This window comes from Ictalurus furcatus, chromosome 6 (genome assembly GCF_023375685.1).
Source record: "Ictalurus furcatus strain D&B chromosome 6, Billie_1.0, whole genome shotgun sequence".
Lineage (NCBI taxonomy): Eukaryota > Metazoa > Chordata > Actinopteri > Siluriformes > Ictaluridae > Ictalurus > Ictalurus furcatus.
The window spans coordinates 13,902,950-13,927,892 of record NC_071260.1 but is presented as its reverse complement, the minus strand read 5'-3'; the positions used below and the strand labels follow the sequence as shown (position 1 = coordinate 13,927,892).

Below are 24,943 nucleotides of genomic sequence, written 5' to 3'. Positions count from 1 at the left end.
GAAAAAGAAAAAGTAATTGACCTGTGCGTTTTCTTTCATACTAACCTCTTCCAACATGATAGTATTCTTAGTCCCTGACCTACTGAAATAGAATGAGGATTTTAAAAAAAAATTTTTTATAGAGACCACAAAACAAACTTGGGATTTGTTTATGAAGTGAGAAATAGGTGCAGAAAGGACAGAATGACAGCGTTTGAGGAGAAAATGTAGGGGAAGGATCAAGGTGGCAGGACGAAGAACTAGATTTCAATATTAAGTCACTGAGCAACAGAACATTTCTGATGCATGAACATCATGAGCTGGAGGTTGGGTGAGCTTATTGATTGTGTCAAACAAAACCTTAGGCCTATTGCTTGCTTTATTGATCATTGTGGAAACATAGTTAGAACGCGGAGAACAGTTTTGCATGTGTTGAGGTGATCAATGAGAGCTAGATGGTAAACAGTAAGACCAGTTTTCCTATAAAGCCACTCAAGCTGTCTGCCAATGACTTTTAAGGCCCGGAGCTCAGGTGTATACCAGAGGGAAGTGAGGGAGCAGTTGACAGGCCTAGTCTTAAAAGGAGCATGCTTATGCAAAATATCAGAAATAACAGAGTGGTATTTTGAGAGTATCATTGAAGGACAGGAGATATCAAAAACATCAGAAATTGTAGAGGAAGCAATGGAAGCAGAGAGTAATGTGGCATCAACAGATTTAAGGTCCTGATAGGATATCATTGTGTTACTGCATGTCTTTTGAGCAGGTAGACTGACAAATTCAATGTGCTTGTGATCAGAGATGCCGGTGTAAAAAAAGGAGATTAAATCAAGAGTATTACCATGGGTGTGAGTAGAAAATGTTGTGTCAAACTGAAATGGGCAAAAACAGACAATAGTTTAGATGAGTCAGAGCACACTGTATCCACATGAATATTAAAGTCACCAATCACGAGGACACGTGATGACGAAGCACAGGCAAGAGTTAGCAGTTCACTGAGTTTGGAAAAAAATCAGAGGCTTAGGAGGGTGATATAGTCGAATAATTGAGAGAGGACAATGAAAATAGCCTCCCGTACCATATATTCGAATGAATTAGTGTTGCGAAAATCAAGTTTGGGTGAGACGCAAATCATGCCATGTAGCTGCATGTCTATATCCAGGTTGTCTATATCCATCTGGTGTAAATGGGTTCAGCTGCAAGTAATCACTAGGTACTTGCCAGGTTTTGACGAGTTGTAAAATAGAGGTTTTTGTCCATGATTATTTCGTTGAGATATGAGGCTTTCACAGAGATGGAGCGGCAGTTCAGAAGAGCAAAATGATGATGTGAAGCTCCAGGGTTGATCTGCGAATTATGGTACTGTACATCGCAGTTGAGATATATCAACGAGCGGCACATCCTGCAGTCTTAATCAGACTTAATCTGGGCCCTGTTGTTAGACCAGATGCATGGGATAGTACCAGGTATTGACCAGTAAGTGTTCAGGAACACTCTGGATGAGCAGTGTGTATATCTCAGACCGCGAGTATTTCCAAGCGTCTGACAGTACTCATATATCGCAGAATCAAGACGTGGACAGCACTTTAAAGCCCTGAGTTGGGATGGTGAGTATCCAATCTCCATGTCAGTTCTATCACCAAAAATAATGCAGAATAGGAGCAGAAAGGGAACAACTGCCTGAGGCATATTTATGCTGACAGATATGATACGGACCACCAGCTATACCACGTTAGCCAGACCCCGACTATCGCATCACCAATATATAACTCACCAAGAGGATGGCAACCCATCCAAACAGTAAGCAGTAAACAATCAGCACAACTGATACAGAGAGCGTTAACTCACTCACTAGCTAAGCTGAAAGTGGTTGACAGAACGGGGAGAGAGCTCACTGCAGGCCGACAGACAAACAAGCATCAAGCAGCGAGAAAAAAAAAACACAAAAGTATCCAAAAGTGTCCAAAATTGAAAATATTGAAGGCGAGGGAACCAAAAAACAAAATAATCCACACAGGGCACATGCAAAACAGCGCACAGCGTTCTCGCACCGGAAGTGATCCGAATATGAAAAGGAATTTCAACAGTGACCCAGAGCATACATCCAAATCAACAAAGAAATGGCTTAACCAAAAGAAGATCAATGTTTTTGAATGGTTTAACAAGAGCCCAGACCCGAATCCAACTAAAATCTGTGCGGTGACCTGAAGCATGCTGTGTAGAGGGAGATGTCCTTCTTTGATCTAATGGATCCAGAATGTTTTTGCAAGGTTGAGTGGGAAAATATTTCCAAGTCAAGACGTGCTACGCTGATAACCTCTTACCAAAACAGATTGAGTGGTGTAATAAAATCAAAAGGTGCTTCAACAAAGAATTAGTTTAGGGGTGTGCACACTTTTGTTTTTCACTTCATTTATATACTTTGCAATTTCACATTTGAGGTTGGAGGAGATCTGACCCCCATTCCCCATTTCAGTGCTACAGCTGCTTTTGCTTACAATGTGTGAGTGGGTGGGTGTGTGACCTAAAAATCAACACATGAAAGTTAGAGCTGTATTTGCATTTGATACATACATATGCTATTTTTATACCACTAAGTGCACTGGACTCATAAGGGTATAACTCAAAAGGGGAACTGAGAAACAGTGAGTGAAATAATTACTGAAAGCATTCATAAAAAACATTTCACAAAGAAATATGCTAAGAGCTGCTTTTGTGAAACATCAACTGTGGAAGGTATAACTCAGGCAAATGCCTGATCCCCTATTACCACTGTGTGCTGGGTTTCAGCCTGTGCTCTGTACTGGAGGGCTGTATGGACAGAGAACAGGAAAGAAATATGGAACAGAAGAGTAAGACAATAATGCTGAGACTGATTCTGTCTGTCCATCCATGATGCAAGCCATATCTAAAATGTCCGAAATCTCCCCTTGATATATAACAAAAACTGTCAGCCAATATCACACTAACTACATTTTCAATATAGTTGTAATGTGCATTAAAGCACAGCTGCATGTCCTCTATTGTAAAACATCCCTTCTTGATTACGCATTGTACATGCTTTATTTGAACAGATTCCTATTTCATCTCTCTTTGAGGAAAGTGGTTGAAGTTAGAGAAGATTTATCAGAAAGAAAGAAAATGGCACTTCTCCCCACATGGTCCCCTGCTGTCACAGCCAAACTTTGAGAGCAATGTGGCTAATATGGGGTAAGCAGAGTGACACTGCACTTCCTGATGAGTTTGCAATCAGACCCAACACAGTTCTGTCTCATCTAAAGCCAACCATTGCCTAACCACTACTGACATACACTGCTTACATTTAAAACATATTTGTATCATTTCTGCATACATTTTCAGGAAATTGATAACAACAACAACAACAACAATAATAATAATAATAATAATAATAATAATAATAATAATAATAATAATTATTATTATTATTATTATTATTATTATTATTATTATTATTATTATTGTTGTTGTTGTTGTTGTTGTTGTTTTATATAAGTAGTGCTGTTCACAAACCCAAGGTCGCTTTACAAACAATCAAAGGAATCAGAAAATAAATAAAATAGTATAAAGAATTAAAAGGTGCATGTATGAAACAGACAGTTCAGGGAGAACATAGCTATTCTATAAGGAGGAGTTAGTAGAAACCACAGGCACAGACCAAAACAAATGACAAAATACAGCTTTTTAGGTTAAAGATGCTCTCATGGTTCCTTTAATTACAACTGCAACTACTAAAATAGTAACAACAATATGTAGATAAACAAAAAAAAAGGAAATAAACTTTAAAAATTTGAGTAGTTATTTTGTTAGTATGTCAGATAGTCAGATGGTATTTTTGTTTTGTGTTTTATGTATATTTATTTTCCAAATCAACATCAAGTTATGACATTTGACATTGGCATTTGCAGTTGACGTGCAGTCATGCAATGTTTTAGTCAACTAGATACAGTACCAGGTACTTGCCGATACAAATTGCAACCATAATATTGCAGTAAAGAATTTTTTTTTTTTTTCAAAAGCCTGAGTGAATCGAAATGACATAATGCAGAACGTCATAGTGCACATCACTTATATGCTGCATAAAGTTCCAGCACCCCCAATGCAAAATACCTTCCTGCTTCTCTGCTTTAGTGTACAACCCATGTCTCTGCTTTAGGGTAGAACTCACTTGTGTAAAGCAGATATGTCTGACCTAGATTTCTAACATGGATCATCTGTCCATACTGGCCACACAAGTCAATGTAAACTCAACTACAATGCGCCTGTATGTTTCATCAGTCTGGTCCTTTTCAATGGAGTTAGCTGCCCTTTAACAAATCGTGTTTATAAGGTTGCAGTATGCTTACAGTCTCAGTTTTACCACATAAATACACACCCATACTTATGTTGAACCAATCATTACCACTTTTAATTACTGCTCATTTTGATAGAAATTTTGCATTCAAAAGTCACGTTTGTGCTGACTGCTGGTGTATTCTAGGTTTTGGATATGCCTACGCAGGTACAGCTTATCCACAGTATCTCCTCAAGGATGCACACATTTTTCAAGGTTGTGTTTTGGATCTAATCTGTCTAGCCGACACGTTTTCTGTTTCATGTATGCCAGCAGACAAGCTATAGATACACTGCAGATTTATTCAGCCGTGCATTTTTCATCTGTTTAGAAATGTAATCGGAGGAGGGATGACTGCATGGGGAGAGCACTTTAAGCAATCTCTTTCCCCCTTAATTTTAAGGGCCAAAGAGAGACGACAATGCTCCTTGTAAGAGGATATTTTTAACTTCCTGTAATCATTCGAAGTATACTCTCTCATCAGGGCCTCTGAGACAGTTCATCCCAGACCAGATGGTAATAATGTGATAGTGACTTCAGCCTACTCCAATCACTTCAGGAGTAGAAGATAGAGCGAGAGAGAGTGTTGAGTGATTGAACAGGGTGACTGAAGAGAGGCTGTGAGAATTCTAATCAATAATGAATAGACATACAGTATTTGTTTCGCTTTGTTTTTACGGACAAAAGCACAATTATTTTATACGTTTAAAGATACAGTAAAACGAAATGTATACTGTGCATTCAGTGATGTTTATTATTTTCACAGAAGAAATAGTCTGAATTTGTTTTTGTTTGTCCAATCAGCTTAGAAGGTTTAGCATGGGTAAATCTGAAAGGGCAAATGAGTACACCTTTGGGAACTTTTAATCACACAACATCTGGAGCTGAGAAAGCGAGAGACTGGGAAGGCGGCATTTGAGAATAGAAAAAGAGAGAGAGAAGGCCATCTGATGTACTGTACACTAAATTAAGTCTAAAAGTAGAGATTACTCACTTTACCTCATTTGACTGGATAATCTCCTGAAAAAAAGCCTCAGTAAATTGTAGATTACTTTGACAGTCTTTGGGCTGTTGCTTAATGTAAGTCATCAAAGCAAAAATTCCACTTTATCTGTTTAATGATCCCTCTGAGGTCTCTCTTTGGGTGCTTTGAAAAAAAATATATTTTGATTTGATAATCCATGAAAAGTCTGGCAACAAATTCTAAAGATATGAAAGTGTACGGCAATATCTGATTATTATAAAGATGTATTACTGTGGTATACAATGTAAAAGGTTTATTAGCTTGACAAAATAAACATCATGTGCGAGAAGCTGCATTTTGCAGTTTTAAAAAAAGCATTTATAAAAGCAATGCTGGTTACAACACTTCTATTTTCAAAACAGCACTCCATGGCCTCACACAACATACCAAGCAAAAACTGAAACAAGAGAGAGAAAACACAAGTTGTGTTATAGAGAACAGCTGAGACAACAGGCTTTATAAAGTCAAGATCAGCCCCATGGAGTGCAAGAATTGGTAACCCTTTGCTCATTGTCTGTTGAGTATTTAAGCTGTGAAAACTACCAAAACACATATCTCTATATACTGTAGCTTCTAGTGGATTATCTCTGCCCTACCCAGTAATTACATAAAGGTGTACAGAGTGTGACAACAGGAACAAATAAGCTAGACTTAATCACACCTCATGTACATACACTCTTAAAAAAATATAGGTTCTTTATGGTTCTTTACAGCACCATAGCTTCTGAAAAGAACCTTCTTTTTGTCAAGAACTATTTTTCATTGTATAATGTTCTTTAGTTGAGCCGGTTCTTTGGCAATTACAGAAGTTCTTTATGTTCATTATAGGTTCTTTAGAGCAGTGTATTGGTTCTTCTAGGTATCATCCATTAAAAGTGAACCCTATAAATGTATTTGTGGGACTGGAAAAGGTTCTCCTGGCATCACTCTTAAAAACCACACGTTGGTTCCTTAAAGCACTAACTAAGGGTTTTTCAGAGAATGATAATATGGTTCCTTGTGGCACTGCTGTGAAGAACCATTTTTAGGTTCTTTAAAGCACCAGTAAATAGACGGTTCTCTAAAGAAAGTGAGAGTAAAATGTTCTTTGTGCAATTTAAAAGGGTTCTCCTATGGCATCAGGGAAAACCCCTTTTTGGTTCTAACTGGAACCTTTATTTTTAAGAGTGTACACAATAGGCCCATCACACCCATATGTGGTTGCTGAACATCCCATTCCAGATAATGTAAAATAACTTCTACTTTTCTGGCTTTCCACTAGATTTTGGCATGTGACTGTGAGGATTTGCCCATGTACGGATGTCGGGCGAGGAGGCCTGGGGTGAGTCGGCACTCCAGTTCATTCCATAAGTTTGACTGGAAAACCAGGTGTCCTGTTCCAGTGACTACTGCTCATTGGTTTTCTGTACTCAAGTTCCTGACCCATCAAAATTATAAACATTAAACAAAATTAACAAAATTAAGTGTCATGATACTTAAATACACTCTCCATATTTTCACTATTGATGCTGGTCTGGGAAGATGGAAGTGATTATATTTTTGAAATGTTTGCCATAACACTGCTCCAGAAAAGTAATATCAGCAAACTGACAATAACTGTATCATCTGCAAATTGTACGATGTGCTTATCACAGCAAACACATGGTAATGTGTATCTGAATTGTTTAGCAAGCACAATATAAATCAATAAATAGGAGCATGGGTTTTGGGTGCTCAATATACTTGCATAGGCATGTAGTGATGTTAGCAAGATGATATTATTAGTTATAATGAATATTTGACAGAGAGAGAGAGAGAGAGAGAGAGAGAGAGAGAACGACAAATAAGCAATAATCATAAAATAAGCATAGAAATTCCCCTCTCTAGGACACATCCTACACACACACACACACACACACACACACACACACACACACGGACCATAATCTGATGTGTTCTCATGTACCTGTTCAGTATAAAGTCTGTACACTTCACAACACCCAGAGTAAAGTAGTAAAGAGTACACATTACATACAGTGCTGTGAAAAAGTATTTGCTGATTTCTTCTCTTTTGTGTATATCTCATACTAAATTGTTTTAGAAATTAAAATAAAATCTAAGATAAAACAAAGGCAACTTGAGTAAACACAAAATACAGTTTTTAAATAATAATGTTATTTATTGAAGAAAAAAAGTTATCCAATACCAACTGGGTCTGTGTGAAAATGTATTTGCCCCCATAGTTACTAATTCCCCATATCTATGAAACTGCATTCATAATGGGGCTCAGCTGGACTAGATGTTTACATTCATTTAAGATATAACTGACTGTGTTTGCATTAATACTCGGCCAGACCTGCATTTTGACACGATGTGTGTGTATTTATTTGACCGTCCAGGCGTAATAAGCCGCTTAAGAGAACTCAATAGACTATATGAACGAACGCTGCTTACGTATTTCTGGTAGAATCTCAGCCAGCGACTTTACTTCCGTAGAGAGCATTCCTATCATGTAGCACACTGAGTCCCCAAATGATGCACTGTCTGTTATATATATATATATATATATATATATATATATATATATATATATATATATATATATATATATAAATTATTTAAACATTTTAAAAACTTTCCTAACTGCACTAGACGATAGTGCATAGTGTAACTTTAGCCATTACTATAATGATTATATATACACACATATAATCATTATAGTAATGGCTAAAGTTAAAGTATCAACGGCTGGATGACAGTAGTTCGGCCCAACGTTGTTTTGTCCCGTAATGTGAGACCTCCTCAAAGTTCAACTCTCAGATTCTTCCATGTTTAAATGTAATGAAGGTTAAGGTTTTAATGAGAAAAAAAAAACCCCTAAAGTACTATGATTGAACTACACTCAGAAAGGTACCATTACCGTGAACCATGTACTCAATTTATCATGGACTGGAGGATCAGGTAGATGCAAGTGAAGATAATTTATTGTATAAAGTAAATTTTAATTAGATAACTAAATAAAAATAATGCAAAGACAGGTAAGAAGTGTCAGAAACAGAGACTTGTCTAGATTAGCTAGTCAGATATAGCATGAGAATACTCACCCTCAAAGTTGTCGATGTAGCTCAAAATATATCATTTTGAAGCCCTTCTTACTGTTTGGTGTAACAGCTGACTGCCTCACAATATGATTAACGTCATTCACGGTAATCTGGGGAAGATCTTGTAAACCGTGAGTGTAATATGTCATACTCTCCTGCGCCATCTTCACACAGTCATTGGCAATAACGAAAACGGCTTCTGGCGCGGCACCGGACGTAACTGAGCTGGCTGAGTCAAAACATGGAAGTGATCGTGCATAGAGTCCATTCAGTATTCACATGATGAGCCCCTTGGTCAGGCAGGGAGACATGCATTAATTTCTTATTATCTTAATTTTATGTTATTTATTTATTTATCTTTCTTTTCATGTTACACATGATGCGAACTCGACTGTACTCTGAAAAATTTCCGAGTCCAAAATGTCCAAGTCCAGTTCGAGTACAATTTTACCCGAGTGCGTGACAAGTCCGAATTCATTCATAATTGGGCTCAAGTCCGGACGCGACTCTAGCTGTTCACACCTGGCATTATAAACATGTCTCCACTGATCACTTGTGATCGGATTTCATACATCCTTTCCGCTGGGAAAAGGCTGTCATGCACATTTATTGCCTCAGTCTTCTGCTGCATTTATTTTTAGACAGAAATGTCCCACAAATCCTATCTCATGTCCCTTTATGAGCTGTTTCAAAAGTTTTAATCGTGTGTTCTCCCACTGTGTTTATATTCAGGCAGAAATGTCCTGCAAATCCAATCTCATGCCCTTCTTTGGACTGGCTCTAATTTTTTAATCATGTGGTCTGCTAACAAAACCTATAAATGAATGTGAGATGAGAAGATGAGTGAAGCTATGAAAAGCAGTTGCTTTTGTCTCGCTGTTACAGCATCACTTTATCCATTAACTTAGCAGTGGATCCATTAGCTTAGCTGTACCATTCAGCCCAGTTTCCTAACACTTCACACTACAAATGCGATGTGGCCATATGTGTCCCAAACCACATCTGACAATCCCCCCAACCCCCCTTCAAAACACAAACACATGTACAAACAAAGAGTAACCATGCCTTTTTGGATTGAGATGCAGACGTATTTCTATTTCCTTATTGTTTGGACATCATACTGCAACTCACATTGGGTTTTCATTAGTTGCAGGAGTTTTTGACAAAGTGTGTGAATAAAGATTTCTGCAAAAAAACTTTCAATGAAAACAGTATTGTGTGGTAAACATCGGGAAAGGAAATAATGATGGTGCAAACGGAAAATGGCAAAAAAAAACACCAGCTGGAAACATACCTACACAGACTGTCTGAAACAGACGGAGACTGAGACTGACACAGAACATGCCAATGAAGGGGAAAAGAGATTTATGCAGTTCCTCCATGACTGCACAATGTTGACTTATTATTTAAGGCATACATCATTGTATTTGCTTTCTGGGTGATTCAAGACAGCGGAAGTGTATAAAAAGCTTGTTCCTTATCATCACCATCCCAACAGCTTTTTATAGTTGTTTTACTAGACATCAATGCAGCAGGAAATTGGAGGCCATTAAGTTTTGAATGGTTTTGAATTACACTGCATGTTGATACATTTCCAGTGTACTTGTCTATGACCTGTATATTTGCACTAAATGTTTTATTTTTCTCTCTTCTATTATTTCTACTGAAGCCCTAATGGGAAACTGCTGCTGTTTCAGTTAAGCCAGTCATCTTTTTTCATAAAGATATAATATTCTAAAAAAAACAAAAACAAACAAACAAAAAAAACAACAACAAAAAAACCAAGATATTTCTTGTGTGTAGTTAACTCCTCTGAAGTTGCCAGATTTGTCTTGAGTAGAATGTCATAGAATAGATTTTACAAAACAGTCTAGATCACCACTTTTACACACAAAGACTTACCTTTTAAAAAAAAAAAAAAAAATCAAGAATAGAAAATGCAGACTAAAGAAGAAAATAGCTTTTTGTTAGCTTGTTGTTGTTATCATCAAATGTAATACAATGTACCCTAAAACGAAGAGACAGTGTAAAAATAAACAAATAAAAAGAAAGATGTATGCAATAATATGTAATCAAGAAAACTGGAATAAAAATCATCACTGCAAATTTGGTTTTTCAGCCGCACTATTAAGAAAGCTTAATAATCCATAATATTATATAGCTTAATAATCCAGCATATTATATTATTTTGAATCATAAGAAGTACAATGGCAGAAAGCCTCTTTCTGATTAAGATTTGTGGCTATATATATATATATTTATATATATTATATATATATATATATATATATATATATATATATATATATATATATATATATATATGTGTGTGTGTGTGTGTGTGTGTGTGTGCGTGTGTGTGTGTGTGTGTGTGTGTTTGTTAAAAAAAAAATCACAAAAATACTCTGCTCTAAGGATATCAAACAACAAAACACAGGTTTATCAAAAAAAACAAAACAAAAACAAAACTTTGCTACATACTGCTGTGTAACAATTATTGGCACCCCTATGAATTCATATGAGAAAAATATATTTGAAGAATAATCCCATTGATATTTACATAGCTTTTTACTACAACTGGGTGACTAGGAACAGGAACCATTTCCTGTTCCTATATTTAACAAAGATAATTTTTTTTTGATAAGCCTGTGTTGTGTTTGTAATTGTTTGGTATCCATGAGAGCAGAGTATTTAAGTGTGTTTTTTTTCTTTTTCTTGTTTCTTTTTTTAATAAAAGATCAAACAATAGAGACAATTTTTCACAGCCTTCTCATATTTACCAAGGGTGCCAATATTAGTGGAGGGTACTGTATATACACAATATAACTCATTTAAAGTTCTGATACTTTGTTTGGTTCTGATGCTGTGCCCAGCCATGTTGATTTGATGTTACTCAAACAAGGAAGGTCAATCACCCCAAGTTTTTCTAGTTGGAGGTTGAGAATTACAAGTTGTGACCGCAAGTCAAAATTCACAAAGCAAAAATTAATAGTAAAAGTAAACGTAACAAGCAAATTTCCTCAACTGCATTATTTTTGATCACTGTCTAGCTGTTTAAAGTTAGCATGATTGAGAGTTGGCAATGCTAGGCTGGTAAGCTAGCATATAAAATTTGAACATGGTTAACAGTATGGGGTCAGCTGTAACTGTGATACCAATACAAGTATTTAAGCTATCAAGCACAAAGGATGGCATGATGGTGTTGTAGAAAATCTCTTCAATCTAAGTCAAAAACTTAAAGAGACAAGGGGTTATAGATGTCAAAAGATCAAACTTTTATTAAGTTAAAATAAAGCTGAGACCTCTGCAGAAAGTCTGAATCATACAATCATGACAAGGGCTTTTATACTGTCTTGCAACAGTGAGCTTAACTAGGCAGGGTTTACCGCTTCTCCTTTTTTAGGAACAACCTGTCTTTTCGCCACCATTAATTTCTTCTAGTCATATACTCTTTATAATTGTGGCACAAGTCCAGTCAGTTAATTTTTTTTGAAAAAAGGTTTTATTCTTACAAAGTTTACTCTTTCAACATAATCATATGTCCAAATGTAGTCTTTGGCCTCAACAGTGTTCTGTTTTAACATCCTTAGCCTTATTGTTATCATTAACTTTTTTCCACCCCAGGTCTGCCTTAGAGCCTAATCACAAGGACAGACATTCCCTAATAAGGCATTCTTAGGCCTTATATGATTTTCCAAATCAATACATACTTATAACATTTACTTCATTAGAAAATAGCATCAACAGCATCAAGTTCATTAATTTGATCCTTAACTCAGGTTATTATTTGTGTGGAGTTTTTGTGCATGTTCTCCCTGTGCCTGTGGGGTTTCTTCCCACCTCTCAAAAACATGTCAGTAGGTGGTTTGGCTATTTAAAATTGCCCCTAGGCATGCCCCTATGTCTAGTTAATGTTTGGGTGGTGTGATGCAGCTTCCACTTCCTCACTATTGATCGAACAGGGATGCTTACTGGGATGTCCAACCACTTAGATATAATTTTATGCCCTATTCGTAAGTTATGAAGTTTTATTACTTTACCTTTAACTTAGAATATTCCTCAGTCTTCAGAAACTGATAGACTGTCCGAGGTGGTTTTTTTTTTTTTTTTTTTTTTTTTTTACAGAAAATGGGAGCGGTTTTAATATTTCACAGGTAAAGACAAATTATAAATCAATTGTGTCCTTGTTAAGAAAATATGTTTCATTTGGAGCTTCTGGAACCTGGCGGTTGAATACTTCCATCCATCCACCCATCTTCTACTGCTTACTCCTTTTCATGGTCACGGGAAACCTGGAGCCTGTGTATTTATCATTTGTTATTCAGACAAATCTGATACATTTCAAGGAGGTTGAATTCTTTTGCAAGCCACTCTATATTTCACAGACTTAATTAACTGAATTGATACAACAACAACAAAAAAAAACATCAGACCAACCAACCAACCAAAAAACAAACAACAGAACATAGACCAATGCACACAGCCGACCCCACTCTCCCCTCTGTATTTGGCCGATGAGAGAGCGCACTCTAGCGGTGGTAGCACAGAGCCATGAAATATTCAACCTTGTAGACGGCGACCGGTTCGTGACGTCATCGAATTGCGCCGGAAAAATGTGCATTCGGGCAGAGATGAAGGCGTAATACAAAACCAAAATGATACCAATACACCATGTTACATTATCGTAACAGTTTTTCGGTTTCACGAATGACGTAAAGACATAGGAGATTTTAAATATCTATATGTTTATATGAAGTCGTTTAAAACGGGAAATATATGTCAACATGTCTTTCTTTGTAGATTCGGTAATTATGTTCACTTCCCAGGTCAGTGCTCACGTTATTGTGTACAGCTAACTAATAAATATTATTTCTACGAAATGGTGTATGTTAGCTCAGTCTTTTCTCGTTGCAGGTGCTGTTTTTCGGATTTGGTTGGCTGTTCTTTATGCGGCAGTTATTTAAAGATTATGAGGTACTGATTATATACAGTATGCATCTTATATTTTATAAAGTGCTGTATAGATGTATGACATCAGTGTTATTAGAACTAGCTGGTTATTAGATCTAGTGTTTAATGCTGAATGATTCCTGGTCAATGGTTTTGTCTACAAAGAGACACTTTCTCCATTAAATTCCCAAAGAAATCATGGTTCCAGGCAGGGCAATAAAACAAACACTTGGAACTGCCATTTCATGTGCTCATTCACAGTTTGGCAAGTTCCTAAACAAACAGTATAAACACCAACATAGGCAACTTATGCCTAACTTCAAAGAGTGTTTAAATTGCTTAAATGCTGTTATTTCTGTGCTTATAGTTAGGTCTGAATGGCCGTCTTGCATATTCATGCAAATTTCACAGTTCATTTTATCAGTAGCTTGCTATTAAAGTTGGCATCTAGTCATCTAATATTTACAGTTGTCATCAAACTTATTCAACCCCCATTGCAAATCAGGTTTACTGTCAAAGTTTACAGACTTTCAGCTGTTTTCAATCAATAAATCAAACAAAAGCAGTTGAAATAGTTCAACACAATGAACGCTTCAAGTGTTTTCCCCAAAATTCAACTGAAAATGCAACTACTAAGTGCTCTAATAAGTACTAAAGATGCTTGCCATGAAGGGGTCGAGTCATTTTGAAACTGAAGAAATCATTATCAGTTGCATTTTCAGTTGAATTTGGGGAAACCACTTGAAGCACTTGTTGTGTTCAACTATTTCAATTGTTTTTGTTTGATTTGTTCATTGCAAACAGCTGAAAGTCTACATTTTGACAATAAACCTGGTTTGGAATGAGGGTTGAATCATTTTGATTGGAACTGTATTATATGAAAAGTTTCTTGTGTCTTTCCTAGGTGCGACAGTATGTGGTACAAGTGGTTTTCTCAGTCACATTTGCATTCTCTTGCACAATGTTTGAACTCATCATCTTTGAAATCCTCGGTGCATTAAGTAGCACGTAAGTGGCTCAACCATGACTGAAAACCTTACATTACATAGATTGTAAATTTTCATTTAAGTCACACATCTGTTTGTTTGTTTATTTATTTATTTACAGGTCCAGATATTTTCACTGGAAACTGAATTTGTATGTTATACTGCTGGTCCTAATCTTTGTAGTGCCTTTCTACATTGGCTACTTTGTGGTCAGTAACATACGTTTGTGTAAGTGGATCCTATGTTTAAAAAAAAAAGTGCATGAGTTTCAATTGTTCTCACTTAACATGGCTCACTCAACAATTCTCACTTATCTAACACAAATTTACAAACTGCTAACATTTCATTGACAATAACAAAATAGTGAGATACATTTGTTTTGTTTTTTTGTTTTGTTTTTTGTCAATGGGCTAACACAGATTTATGCTATAAATTACAGAATGTCTATAACAATAAGTACTCATTTATTTTGTCAGACACTAGGCTGTATTAAACACTTATTTTAATGCGAATCATTACAGAATGCTGTTCTCATGAAATTGTGCATACTTTTGTGCACAAGTATTTTTTCAATAATAGTAAATGTTTCTTAAGTAAATAGTAAATAAAAAAAGATTGAGCTGCACTTTACAGGCTGCCTAGGTATGCATGAATAGGTAATGATTTTTTTTTTTTTATCTTGTATTTTACAGTGCAGAGACAGAGGTTGTTGTTTTCATGTGTCGTTTGGTTCACCTTCATGTATTTTTTTTGGAAACTTGGAGACCCTTTTCCCATATTAAGTCCAAAACATGGTAAGAAGAAACACCTTTTCATTTCAGAAAGCTTGGTGTAGTCACTTAAGGTAAAGCATTAAATTCACATTATAGTGCTGTTTCTCTCTCAGGTATTCTGTCTATAGAGCAGCTCATCAGCCGTGTCGGGGTCATTGGGGTCACATTGATGGCTCTGCTCTCCGGATTTGGTGCTGTGAACTGCCCCTACACATACATGTCCTATTTTCTGAGGTAACAGGTATTATATTCCATAAAGCTGACTTTGAGAGCATAGATTATAAATTAATTTAATTTTACCAATTAGCATAGATTGTAGCTTTTGATTTATTAAACAATGTTTTGCTCAGGTGTCACTTTTTGTGTGTATAGGAATGTAACTGACAGTGACATCCTGGCCCTGGAGAGACGTCTGCTTCAGACCATGGACATGATTGTCAGTAAAAAGAAAAGGTGTGTTATGGGGAGAAGGCAAAAGGCACACCATGGATTTGATTTTGATATTGTGTCAGTGTACCAGATATCTGTATCTAGAGCGTTTTCTTAAATAACAGTATCACAGAATTTCAGCTGATGCTCTCCTGTGTGTAGAATTGCTATGACGAGGAGGCAGATGTACCAGCGAGGAGAGGACCAAAACAAACAGACTGGATTCTGGGGGATGCTCAAGAGTGTCACTTCCTCTCCTTCAGGCAGTGAGAGTATCCTTTGCCATAGTCGTAGCCTTAATAGACATAGAGTGTCTAATTACTTTACACTTTTCTGTCCACAAGCTTCAGAATCTTAAAGGTTGCAATCTCACCATATGCATGCATGCATGTACTGGGTTCTGTCCTGCGGGGAAAAACACATATGTACAGTAAATATGAATATACGTAAATATGATACTAATATAAGTGTGTGTGTGTGTGATATATGTATGTGTATATATGTATGTATGTATGTATATGTGTATATATATATATACCACCCATGTTCAATAACAAAAGGTACCAGGTTGTGCCAAGGTCTGGCTTGCAAAATTACCTTTGCCGCGATATGCTGATATGTAAGCAGGTGCATTCACATATGTTTACATTATTCTCAACTTTTGTTGACTTGGTTAAAGTGTTTTTGAGTATTTGGGTAGTTTAAAATGACAGTAGTGTGCCTTCCTTGATATTAGAACTGCAGATCTGTCTCTAATCCAGCATGAGGTAGATGCTCTAGAGGAGCTCAGTAGGCAGCTCTTCTTGGAGACAGTGGACCTGCAGGCTACCAAGGTGAAAATTACAACTATAATTTCAAATGCAGTACACTGTGAATCATATCATAAAGACATAACAGTAGTACTAATACAGTATGTACAGTCCAAAGTGTTGTTTATACATAAGGTTTTAATGTCAACTATTAATTCTTTAACCACTAGACTTGAGACTTAAGGTAATTTAGGGTATGATCTTCATGATCTTTACAAATTGCATTCTAGCAAAAATGACGGGCGTGAAAGATTATCTTGAAATGTATTCTTTATGTCGTCAGGAGAGGATCGAATACTCAAAGACGTTTCAAGGAAAATACTTCAACTTTTTGGGGTACTTCTTCTCCATCTATTGTGTGTGGAAAATATTCATGGTGAGCATTTATTGTGGTCAGTGGGGCATATACATTTACGATATTATAAAACATACAAGCAGGATATGTGTGTATTTAATGCATTAACTCAGTGTGATTGCCTTAGGCCACCATCAACATAGTCTTTGATCGCGTGGGGAAGACTGACCCAGTAACGAGAGGGATTGAGATCACAGTCAACTACTTGGGAATTCAGTTTGATGTGAGACACACACAAATGCACACACAGTATATAAATGTGCTTTTGGATGTTGTCAAATGTAAGAACCTGAGAACAAAGGTGAGCTAGCTGTCTCTGCTCTGGTTACTTATTAGTCAGTTTATAGCCTGATGAAGCCTCCAGTGTCTTATTACGCTTCACCAGACTTATATTTCCCCAATGACAAAGCCTCACATTTGTAATTGATTTTTTGTGATTGTTTTTCTTTCTGTCCTGAGAACAGTTGTCTTACTTTGTCCTTTTTATAATTTTAAAGCATGTGAATGTTAATGGTTGCTCAGTATTTACATTTTGATTCTCCACAGGTAAAATTCTGGTCTCAGCACATTTCTTTTATCCTGGTCGGAATCATCATCGTCACCTCCATCCGAGGCCTTTTAATCACTCTCACTAAGGTAAATTTGGGTGTAACCTATATCATTTTGTAAAAATTTTTATCATCAATTGGCTTGGTGTTATTAATTTTAAATATTCTAAGTATATGATCAATAATAGTAATAATAATAATAATTCTAGCATTAATACAGTCAGCATGACAGAAATGCTTTCTCAGAACTGACTTCACAATAAGTCTAGACTTATACACTAAAGACTACTTAATAGCCCTCTTCTTAAATCTCATTGTTCTTCTCCAGTTCTTCTATGCCATTTCTAGCAGCAAGTCATCCAATGTAATAGTGCTTGTCCTGGCCCAGATCATGGTAAAACTCTTATAAATCCTATCAGCAGAACACATTACTGTGTTTTTTTATGTGTTATGACAAGACAGTTACTGTGTTAATTTGCTGTCTGTGTCTATAGGGGATGTATTTTGTGTCCTCTGTGTTGCTCATGCGAATGAGCATGCCCCTGGAGTACCGTACCATCGTCACTGAGGTCCTGGGAGAGCTGCAGTTCAACTTCTACCATCGCTGGTTTGATGTAATCTTCCTTGTTAGTGCTCTGTCCAGCATCCTCTTCCTCTACCTGGCACACAAGCAGGCACCCGAGAAGCACATGACCCTGTGACCTACTGAATGACCTCATCTGAGGGAAATGGACTGAAGTGTTAAGCTGCTTCTTCCTTCTGGTTCTAAGAGGCCTCTTTTTTTATTTCTACCAGAACTGAATTTCCTGAATCAGGAAGACCCAAGATCGTGCTTGTTTGGTTTAAAGGTGAAGGGTATTTGGTTGACTAGTCAAGTTATTCTAGAGTTAATGGTCCATGATGGTATTTTGATTGAAGATTTTTCCACTAAAAAGATTAGCAAGCGTTTTTTTTTATGCTTTGTCTTTGTTCATTGTATCAGACATGCAGTCAGCATTGCTTGCAATTTAGTCATGGTTGGTTTTTACACTGTTCTTCTGTTATAAATACAATGATAATTCAGTATATCAACTTGCAGTGTATCATCATATGCTTTTATCACAAATAAAACACTTGCAAAATGGATTTATCCATGTGAAAATTTACATACAATAAATTAATATTTTTTTCAGAATAATAATAACTACAGAATCCAGAATGGCACATAGTGATTATGCAAATTTTTATTTACTAATGAGCATATATATATATATTATTACTTCATACAATGGCCTAAGCAGAGTGAATAGCTCACTGCTGAATATCTAGGCTCTAAATATTAACTTGGTGAATGTCTTTGAATGCATTTAAGTAGAGATAAACAGGTGAAAAAAGGTTAAACTGTACAAAGTACTTGCCATTCCCGAAAGCATTGTGGTGCAAAGAGCATAGATGTGCATATGAAAGGCATCAGAGGGTCTTACACAATCAACACCCGTGACAATGGCATGATTTAACGGTTTGTGTCCTTTGTTCACATCTGAGATCGGTGTTGTCTACCACACCTGACATACATACAAAAAATATATACATGGATTTGTTTGGAAAATGTTAACTCTGATCTGATGCAGTACTTAGCATTGCTGCATTTGCTGCTTTCTACTTGCCAGCATTATTTGTAGATTGGTAAACACCTGTAGTCGGAGAGGACAGAGTACCTGACTGCTTTCCATTTAAAAGATTGTCTTTTTCCGGTAGTGCAATTATTGACTACTTATATTAAAAGATTTTAATTTATTTGTGCAACCTAACGTGCCATCATATATACATATAACCCAGCAACTGGAAAACGTCTCTCAAAACCTCATATCTTCATTTTCTGATGAGGATGTAGATGAAACAGAGGGTGTCTGAAATAGAGAACCAGAGGTTATAGTCAAATCGGAGTGTGTAACACTTTTGTGGTGTTAGTAAATAGTAATGGATTGGGATTATGGCTTCAGAAGTTAAATGGTGCTCACCCTTTCACGAGGCTGAATTGGTGCTGTCTCTGTATCCAGCAGCTTGGGGGTAATTGCAACTCCTTTAGCTTTTAGGTGATCATAGGCAGCTCTCCCTGCTACGAGGAGGACCAATGTGTCACCACTGCTGCGGATCAGATTCACAGCCTCCTCATGTGTGCGTTGCTCTATGTTCACCCCATTGACCTCCACCACAATGTCATCATCCTCTAGCCCGGCTCTGTCTGCTGCTCCGCCTTTCACCACCTATCGATGTGTCATACTGTGCGTGAATATCGAGAACTCTCCAAAGCATATATGTGTATGAGATACTTGCTGATTTTAGTCGTGAATAATCTGTTCAGATGTATTTCACAGGTTCTTCCTACCTCTTTGATATATTGTCCGTGCACTCCTTGGATACCATTGAGGTGGAAACCATACCCAGCAGCGGTCTTTTCCATGCGGCACAATTTGGGTTTATATATTTCCTCTGCAGCATCAGGCATGGCTGGGACTGGGATGACATTATTTTCAGGCTCAGGATTGCTCGGCTGAGGCAGGGAACTCCGCATTTCCTCCCAATAAAGTAAAGGAGAGATACCACCCTGGAAAAAAAAAAATTAAACATGGACATAAAACACTCCAAAACTCAGAACTCCACTTTGACACATTTCAATCTCAATGTATTTGGGCAAAATATTAAAAAAGCAAAACAAAAAACAAAACACTCGACTATAATAGACTCACCATCTTGTACATCTTGTCTGTTTCAGCATCAACCACCAAGAGGCAGCATAGATTTCCGAGCTGACGTATTTTCTCCACTACTTGCTCATGGGTGCAGTGATTAACCTCCATTCCATCCACAGCCACCAGCTGGTCCTTCTCCTTCAGTCCTGCTTTTTCTGCAGGACTCCCACGGTCTATTTCTCCAATGAAATGACCTTAAGGACAATTACATATTGTAATCTCATCATATATAGAAATGTGTGCAGTCAGACCTCATAATGTAAAATGTAAAAAAACCACAATTGTCTACTCAAGGTCTGTCTTCTATGATCTGCCAAATGGACTCAAACAAGAGTTTACAGTGAGACTTAATCAGCACGCATTTGCTGTGAATCAAATGTTAAGTGACTATGACTCTTTGTGTTCCTTTTGAAATTGGAGTGGACAGGGAGAATGACTGCATATGAATGATTGTGTATGATTGAATGTTGCTAAAATGGATTACTATATAAGAATCTGATCAGACTGTAAATAAATAGTTTAATAACAACATATGACATCCCTTCTGTGAATGAAGTTGCACATATGGATGATGTTAGCAGCCTATGATTACATTAATGCTAATTTCTCCCACATCTGTAATATGGTCACACATACTGTTATTTTCCTTCACATGAGACCATGCAGCTGTCATTTATATTTGAAAGATATTTATCTATATCTATATAAGATGCTATCAGCATCTTAACTACTCCTCATTGACATGCCTACCTGGAGTTTTAGGGTCTTCCTTAAGGAAGAAACCATAACCACTGGCTCCCTTGGTGATTTCAGCTATGCGAGGCTTCAGTGGTAGGTGCTTCGTTGTAGCCAGTCCAGGTCCCAGTCTGATGCGTTTATTCTTGTAGTATTTGTCCGTGTCCTCGTCCACAAGTAAAAACATCACACTGTTTCCAGCAGCTTTGACCTAGCAACCGGAGCCTGATATTATTTTCTTACTAAAACAAACTCATACACCTCAACATAGAAATGTTCTAGGCATCTTTAGTGTTGAAACATTGCTTACCATTCCCACAGTTTGCTCATGAGTAGCACCTTCTACATTTTCTCCATTGATCTCTACTATACGATCACCTGCCTTAACCCCTGCATTATCAGCAGTGCCTCCCACAATCACATCTGTCATGAACATTCCCTCTTCACCTGAGAATTCAGAGAGGACAGGAGAACTCTTCAAATTATAGATCACTCGGCCGATTTAAAATATAATGTTTTAGAGTCTATAACATTTTTCACCTTTAGAGGACTTGATCGAGAAACCAAAGCCACTGCCAGACTTCTGCAGAAAACAGAGTTTGAGTTTAGGGCTTGGTCCAGGGACTCCGTTCATGGTGGGCTGACTCTGAGCAGAATAGGACTGTGGTTCTGCAAGGTTTATGCCACTGCTTTTGGCTTGCCGGTATGTTTCGTCTCCCAGGACATGAAATGTGACAGTCAATCCACTTTTCTTAACCATTTCAGCAACCTGAGGGAGGTGAAAAAGCAAAGTTGCAGTGGTAATGTCCTTGATAACTGCTTTATAGTAACGCTTAACTTGCCATTATGAAATCTTATAGACGTACTAAAGGTTTAAATGTATAGTTCATACTCTTAAAATCTAATTTATACCAGGTTGTGTTCTAAGTTGTCCACAAATGTTCCATTGACTCTGATAATGCGATCTCCATCCTTGAGGCCTGCTAGTTCAGCAGGACCACCCATCTCCAAGGCCCGAACCAAATGACCTTCTTCCCCCTCCTCAACCCTCAGGAAGAAGCCATAGCTCTGGCCCTCGCGCTTTGAAAGTGCAATCACTCGAGGTCTTGGTCCAGCCATTATTCTCCTAATAGAAAAAATGTTTTACACAGTCACCAACCAAGCTTCAGTCTGAAGTCTGTTGTTATACCATTACCTTCTTTATCTTATCAAATTAGCACACCCATCATTCACTACCTGCGAAATTATTTTACAACATACTCTAACAACACGCAGGGCTTATCAGTGAGGTGTGATGAAATGCATTCATATATCACTAGTTACATCTGTGATATCATATTGCAAAAAGAAATTAATTAATTTCTTTTTTTTAAAATGTATTAAACTGTAAATACAGGCAAATGATAATAGTAAAAAGTAGCCGGATTTGTTAGACTGGCCCCAAAATTCTAGTCATTGTACTCTAAATTAATCTTCCCATTATTCATAGTCTGGCTTGCTCATCAGGGATCTAAATCTAGATCTGGCTTACTATAAAGCTGCTTTGTGACATTGTTCAGTGTGAAAAGATCCGTACATATAAAATTGAATTGAATATATTATTTTAATCTGCCCAATAACCTTAGGGATACATTAATGGTCATTTAGATGAACAATAGTTAATGACTTCTGAAAGTAAGTTGATGAATATTAATACTGATACTATTACGAAGGTGAATACTAATGCTAATAATAAAGATGAAGATAATGTGCTGAAATTGACAGAATATGATCAGGCTCTACAGTTGTTAAATGTTAAGCTGGAGGTGCTATGACAAAGTGTACGCCTTGCTTGAACATGTGTACTTTGCCTCCATAATAAAGAATGATCAAAGCAAAGTGACCCCTGCCAAACATGAAGAAAAAGAGAGTGTCAGTATGCTTAGCTTTGTTGCTAAGAACATGTTCTTGGGATTAGCAAAGTACACAAGTATAATTTGAAACAAGTACACAAGCATACACTTTGTCATATATATATATATATATATATGTAATTATATATATATATATATATATATATATATATATATATATATATATATATATATATATTGCAAATAACTATCGCAAAAGTGTACTTATATTTCTTCACAATCTCCATTTTGTTCAGTGCAAGTGTTCCAGCATTCTAGCACTTAATGAAAGCCATGATTCCTCTAGTAAAGAATTTTTTTTTAATTCTACTTTTTTTCTCGCCACTGTATATCTTAACAACATACACAAGCATTCCTATATCTTGTGGTTGCCAAGAAAAAGGCATGTAACATTGGATAAAAAGAAAAGCCATCACAATTTACGCCTAGAAGAAAGTCAGATATTATCTCATTTATGGCGATATTTGAACTACTTCATCCTCATATGAAATAGGTCAATCTATACTGCTCCTTGCTATATAATATTAGTTATCATTCCATTTGACCAAGAACTCATTGCCTTTTCAGTTTTTGATCATCAGTAGCAGTACACTAGGCTTTTCCTTGTCCAGATATCTATGCAATGAGCATTGCTTGCTATGAATACCAAGTCTTTACCAGTGTAGATCAAGAGGTTGGTTTTAATACTTAATAATAATACCTACATTTACTAATCTACATTTAGGACAACATAACAACAGTTCAAAAATAGCATAAAAGCAAAATTCAACAGATCCCATTCAATTAAGGGACTGAACAGGAATGCTCACAAATGGCTGATCAGAGTCTTTTCATAAGCATTTTCCCACAGGTTTAATTCTAAGACAAATCTAAGATGACATGAATAATGTACATGACAAGTAGCTGCCACTCACCTGTTCCTGTCCTGTTATCCCAGCCCATGCATCTTTTTCGAAAGTGTTATTTAACCATGCACAAGGGTAATGGACTTTGACAGTGCAAAGGTTCACTTAAATGGTAAGGTATTTAACCACATCTTATGTCTGGAAACCTGTTCATAATGTTTCTGTGGAAAATCACAATCAACACTGCAGCAATCATAAGTCTTTCAGTTTGAGCAGAGATACAAGGCTATTATGCAACTAACTAACTACATTTATATTTGCTCAACAGATGCTAAATATACAGTACTTAATAGTACATTCAGTATATACAGATCAAGTACATTTTAGAAATTTTACTGAGTGGGATGGCTTAGTAAGAGACAGTCCCTCTCACTTCATATCACTAAGAGCGTTTAGTTGGCTGGCTCTTTTTTCAGATCATATAACCTCAAGCTACAGTAAATGTTTAGCATGACTGAAAGAGAAAGTATGGGTCATTTTTTTCTATATATAAAGAATTCCTAATGTTCTTTCTTGGTAGGAAAAGTCAATTTGTGTAGTTGTATTAGAATCACTTGTTTTTTCCCCATGATTCATCACAGGTTTAAATTCACACTGAAACATCTGCCTCACAGGGTGGGAAGGTTGGCTTAGTTCCATTTATTTAGTCAGTTTAGAGCAATGCAACTCTCTAAGTTCCAGCTGTGCTACAATACTGCATGAAGGAAATCTTCCCTAACGTCTGAGGCCATGAGTGAAATCACTCCTTTTACCTTCCATAGAAAGATTTTATTCAATTTCCAAATTTCATTTAATTCATTTATGCTCATGACAAGATTGCAGTGGATCTAGAGAGATAAGAATACATTCTGGATGGGATACCAGTCAGCTATCTCACACGTGCATGCACTCATGCACACAACTTCACAGACAGTAAACCAGAGATGGGGATTGAACCCCAGACTCTGAAGTTATGAGGGAGCAACACTACATGCTGAAATTACTGTGCCAGACTTGCTCTTTTTTATTCTTGTATTGTTTTGCAGAATTAAAAATATACACAAAAGGAAAATAGCAAGAATACAAATACAGTGAAGGGAGCGACAGAAACCTGTGAGGGATTCATGTCACTGTCAAAGTATTCATCATGGACAATCCAGTGTATATTTCAATGTATTTTCTAGAAAACTACAAGACTTCAACTGTCTGGAAGGTAAGTAACTAGATGGTAGTAAGTGCATGAAACTACAGTCCCCTCTGAAAGTATTGGAACAGCAAGGCCAATTATTTTTTTCTGCTATACACTGTAGACATTTAGGTTTGAGATCAAAAGAAGAAGATGTGTGTATATATATATATATATATATATATATATATATATATATATATATATAT

General features: G+C 36.6%; 2 protein-coding genes across 2 annotated transcripts; one reads left to right on the top strand and one right to left on the bottom strand.

The window, feature by feature from the left end:
- The first annotated feature begins 12,865 nt into the window (after positions 1–12,865).
- si:ch73-390b10.2 (Golgi pH regulator) lies at positions 12,866–18,409 on the top strand. The gene is made up of 14 exons (XM_053626599.1): positions 12,866–13,260; positions 13,349–13,408; positions 14,289–14,392; positions 14,492–14,598; positions 15,063–15,164; positions 15,257–15,377; positions 15,516–15,596; positions 15,735–15,844; positions 16,317–16,405; positions 16,665–16,757; positions 16,864–16,959; positions 17,283–17,372; positions 17,613–17,678; positions 17,779–18,409. Exons 1-14 carry the CDS (start codon positions 13,219–13,221, stop codon positions 17,983–17,985), a joined length of 1,368 nt encoding a protein of 455 aa, XP_053482574.1. The 5' UTR covers positions 12,866–13,218; the 3' UTR covers positions 17,986–18,409.
- Positions 18,410–18,493: 84 nt separating this feature from the next.
- pdzk1 (PDZ domain containing 1) lies at positions 18,494–23,611 on the bottom strand. Its single transcript, XM_053626596.1, has 9 exons — positions 23,579–23,611; positions 21,664–21,877; positions 21,292–21,520; positions 21,062–21,198; positions 20,767–20,962; positions 20,014–20,210; positions 19,653–19,871; positions 19,285–19,530; positions 18,494–19,173 (listed from the first exon to the last, which is right to left on the bottom strand). The coding sequence occupies exons 2-9, from the start codon at positions 21,868–21,870 to the stop codon at positions 19,120–19,122; spliced, it is 1,485 nt and encodes a 494-aa protein (XP_053482571.1). The 5' UTR covers positions 21,871–21,877; positions 23,579–23,611; the 3' UTR covers positions 18,494–19,119.
- Positions 23,612–24,943: the final 1,332 nt, after the last annotated feature.

Bases quoted from the DNA above. Each gene is read 5' to 3' on its own strand.
- pdzk1 (XM_053626596.1), bottom strand. From the start codon at position 21,870: ATGGCTGGACCAAGACCTCGAGTGATTGCACTTTCAAAGCGCGAGGGC. The intron at 20,963-21,061 runs GTAAGCAATGTT...TCCGGTTGCTAG, and splicing joins ATGAGCAAACTGTGGGAATG to GTCAAAGCTGCTGGAAACAG. The intron at 19,531-19,652 runs GTAGGAAGAACC...ACACATCGATAG, and splicing joins ACGGACAATATATCAAAGAG to GTGGTGAAAGGCGGAGCAGC.
- si:ch73-390b10.2 (XM_053626599.1), top strand. From the start codon at position 13,219: ATGTCTTTCTTTGTAGATTCGGTAATTATGTTCACTTCCCAG. The intron at 13,261-13,348 runs GTCAGTGCTCAC...TTCTCGTTGCAG, and splicing joins TAATTATGTTCACTTCCCAG to GTGCTGTTTTTCGGATTTGG. The intron at 17,373-17,612 runs GTAAATTTGGGT...GTTCTTCTCCAG, and splicing joins TTTTAATCACTCTCACTAAG to TTCTTCTATGCCATTTCTAG.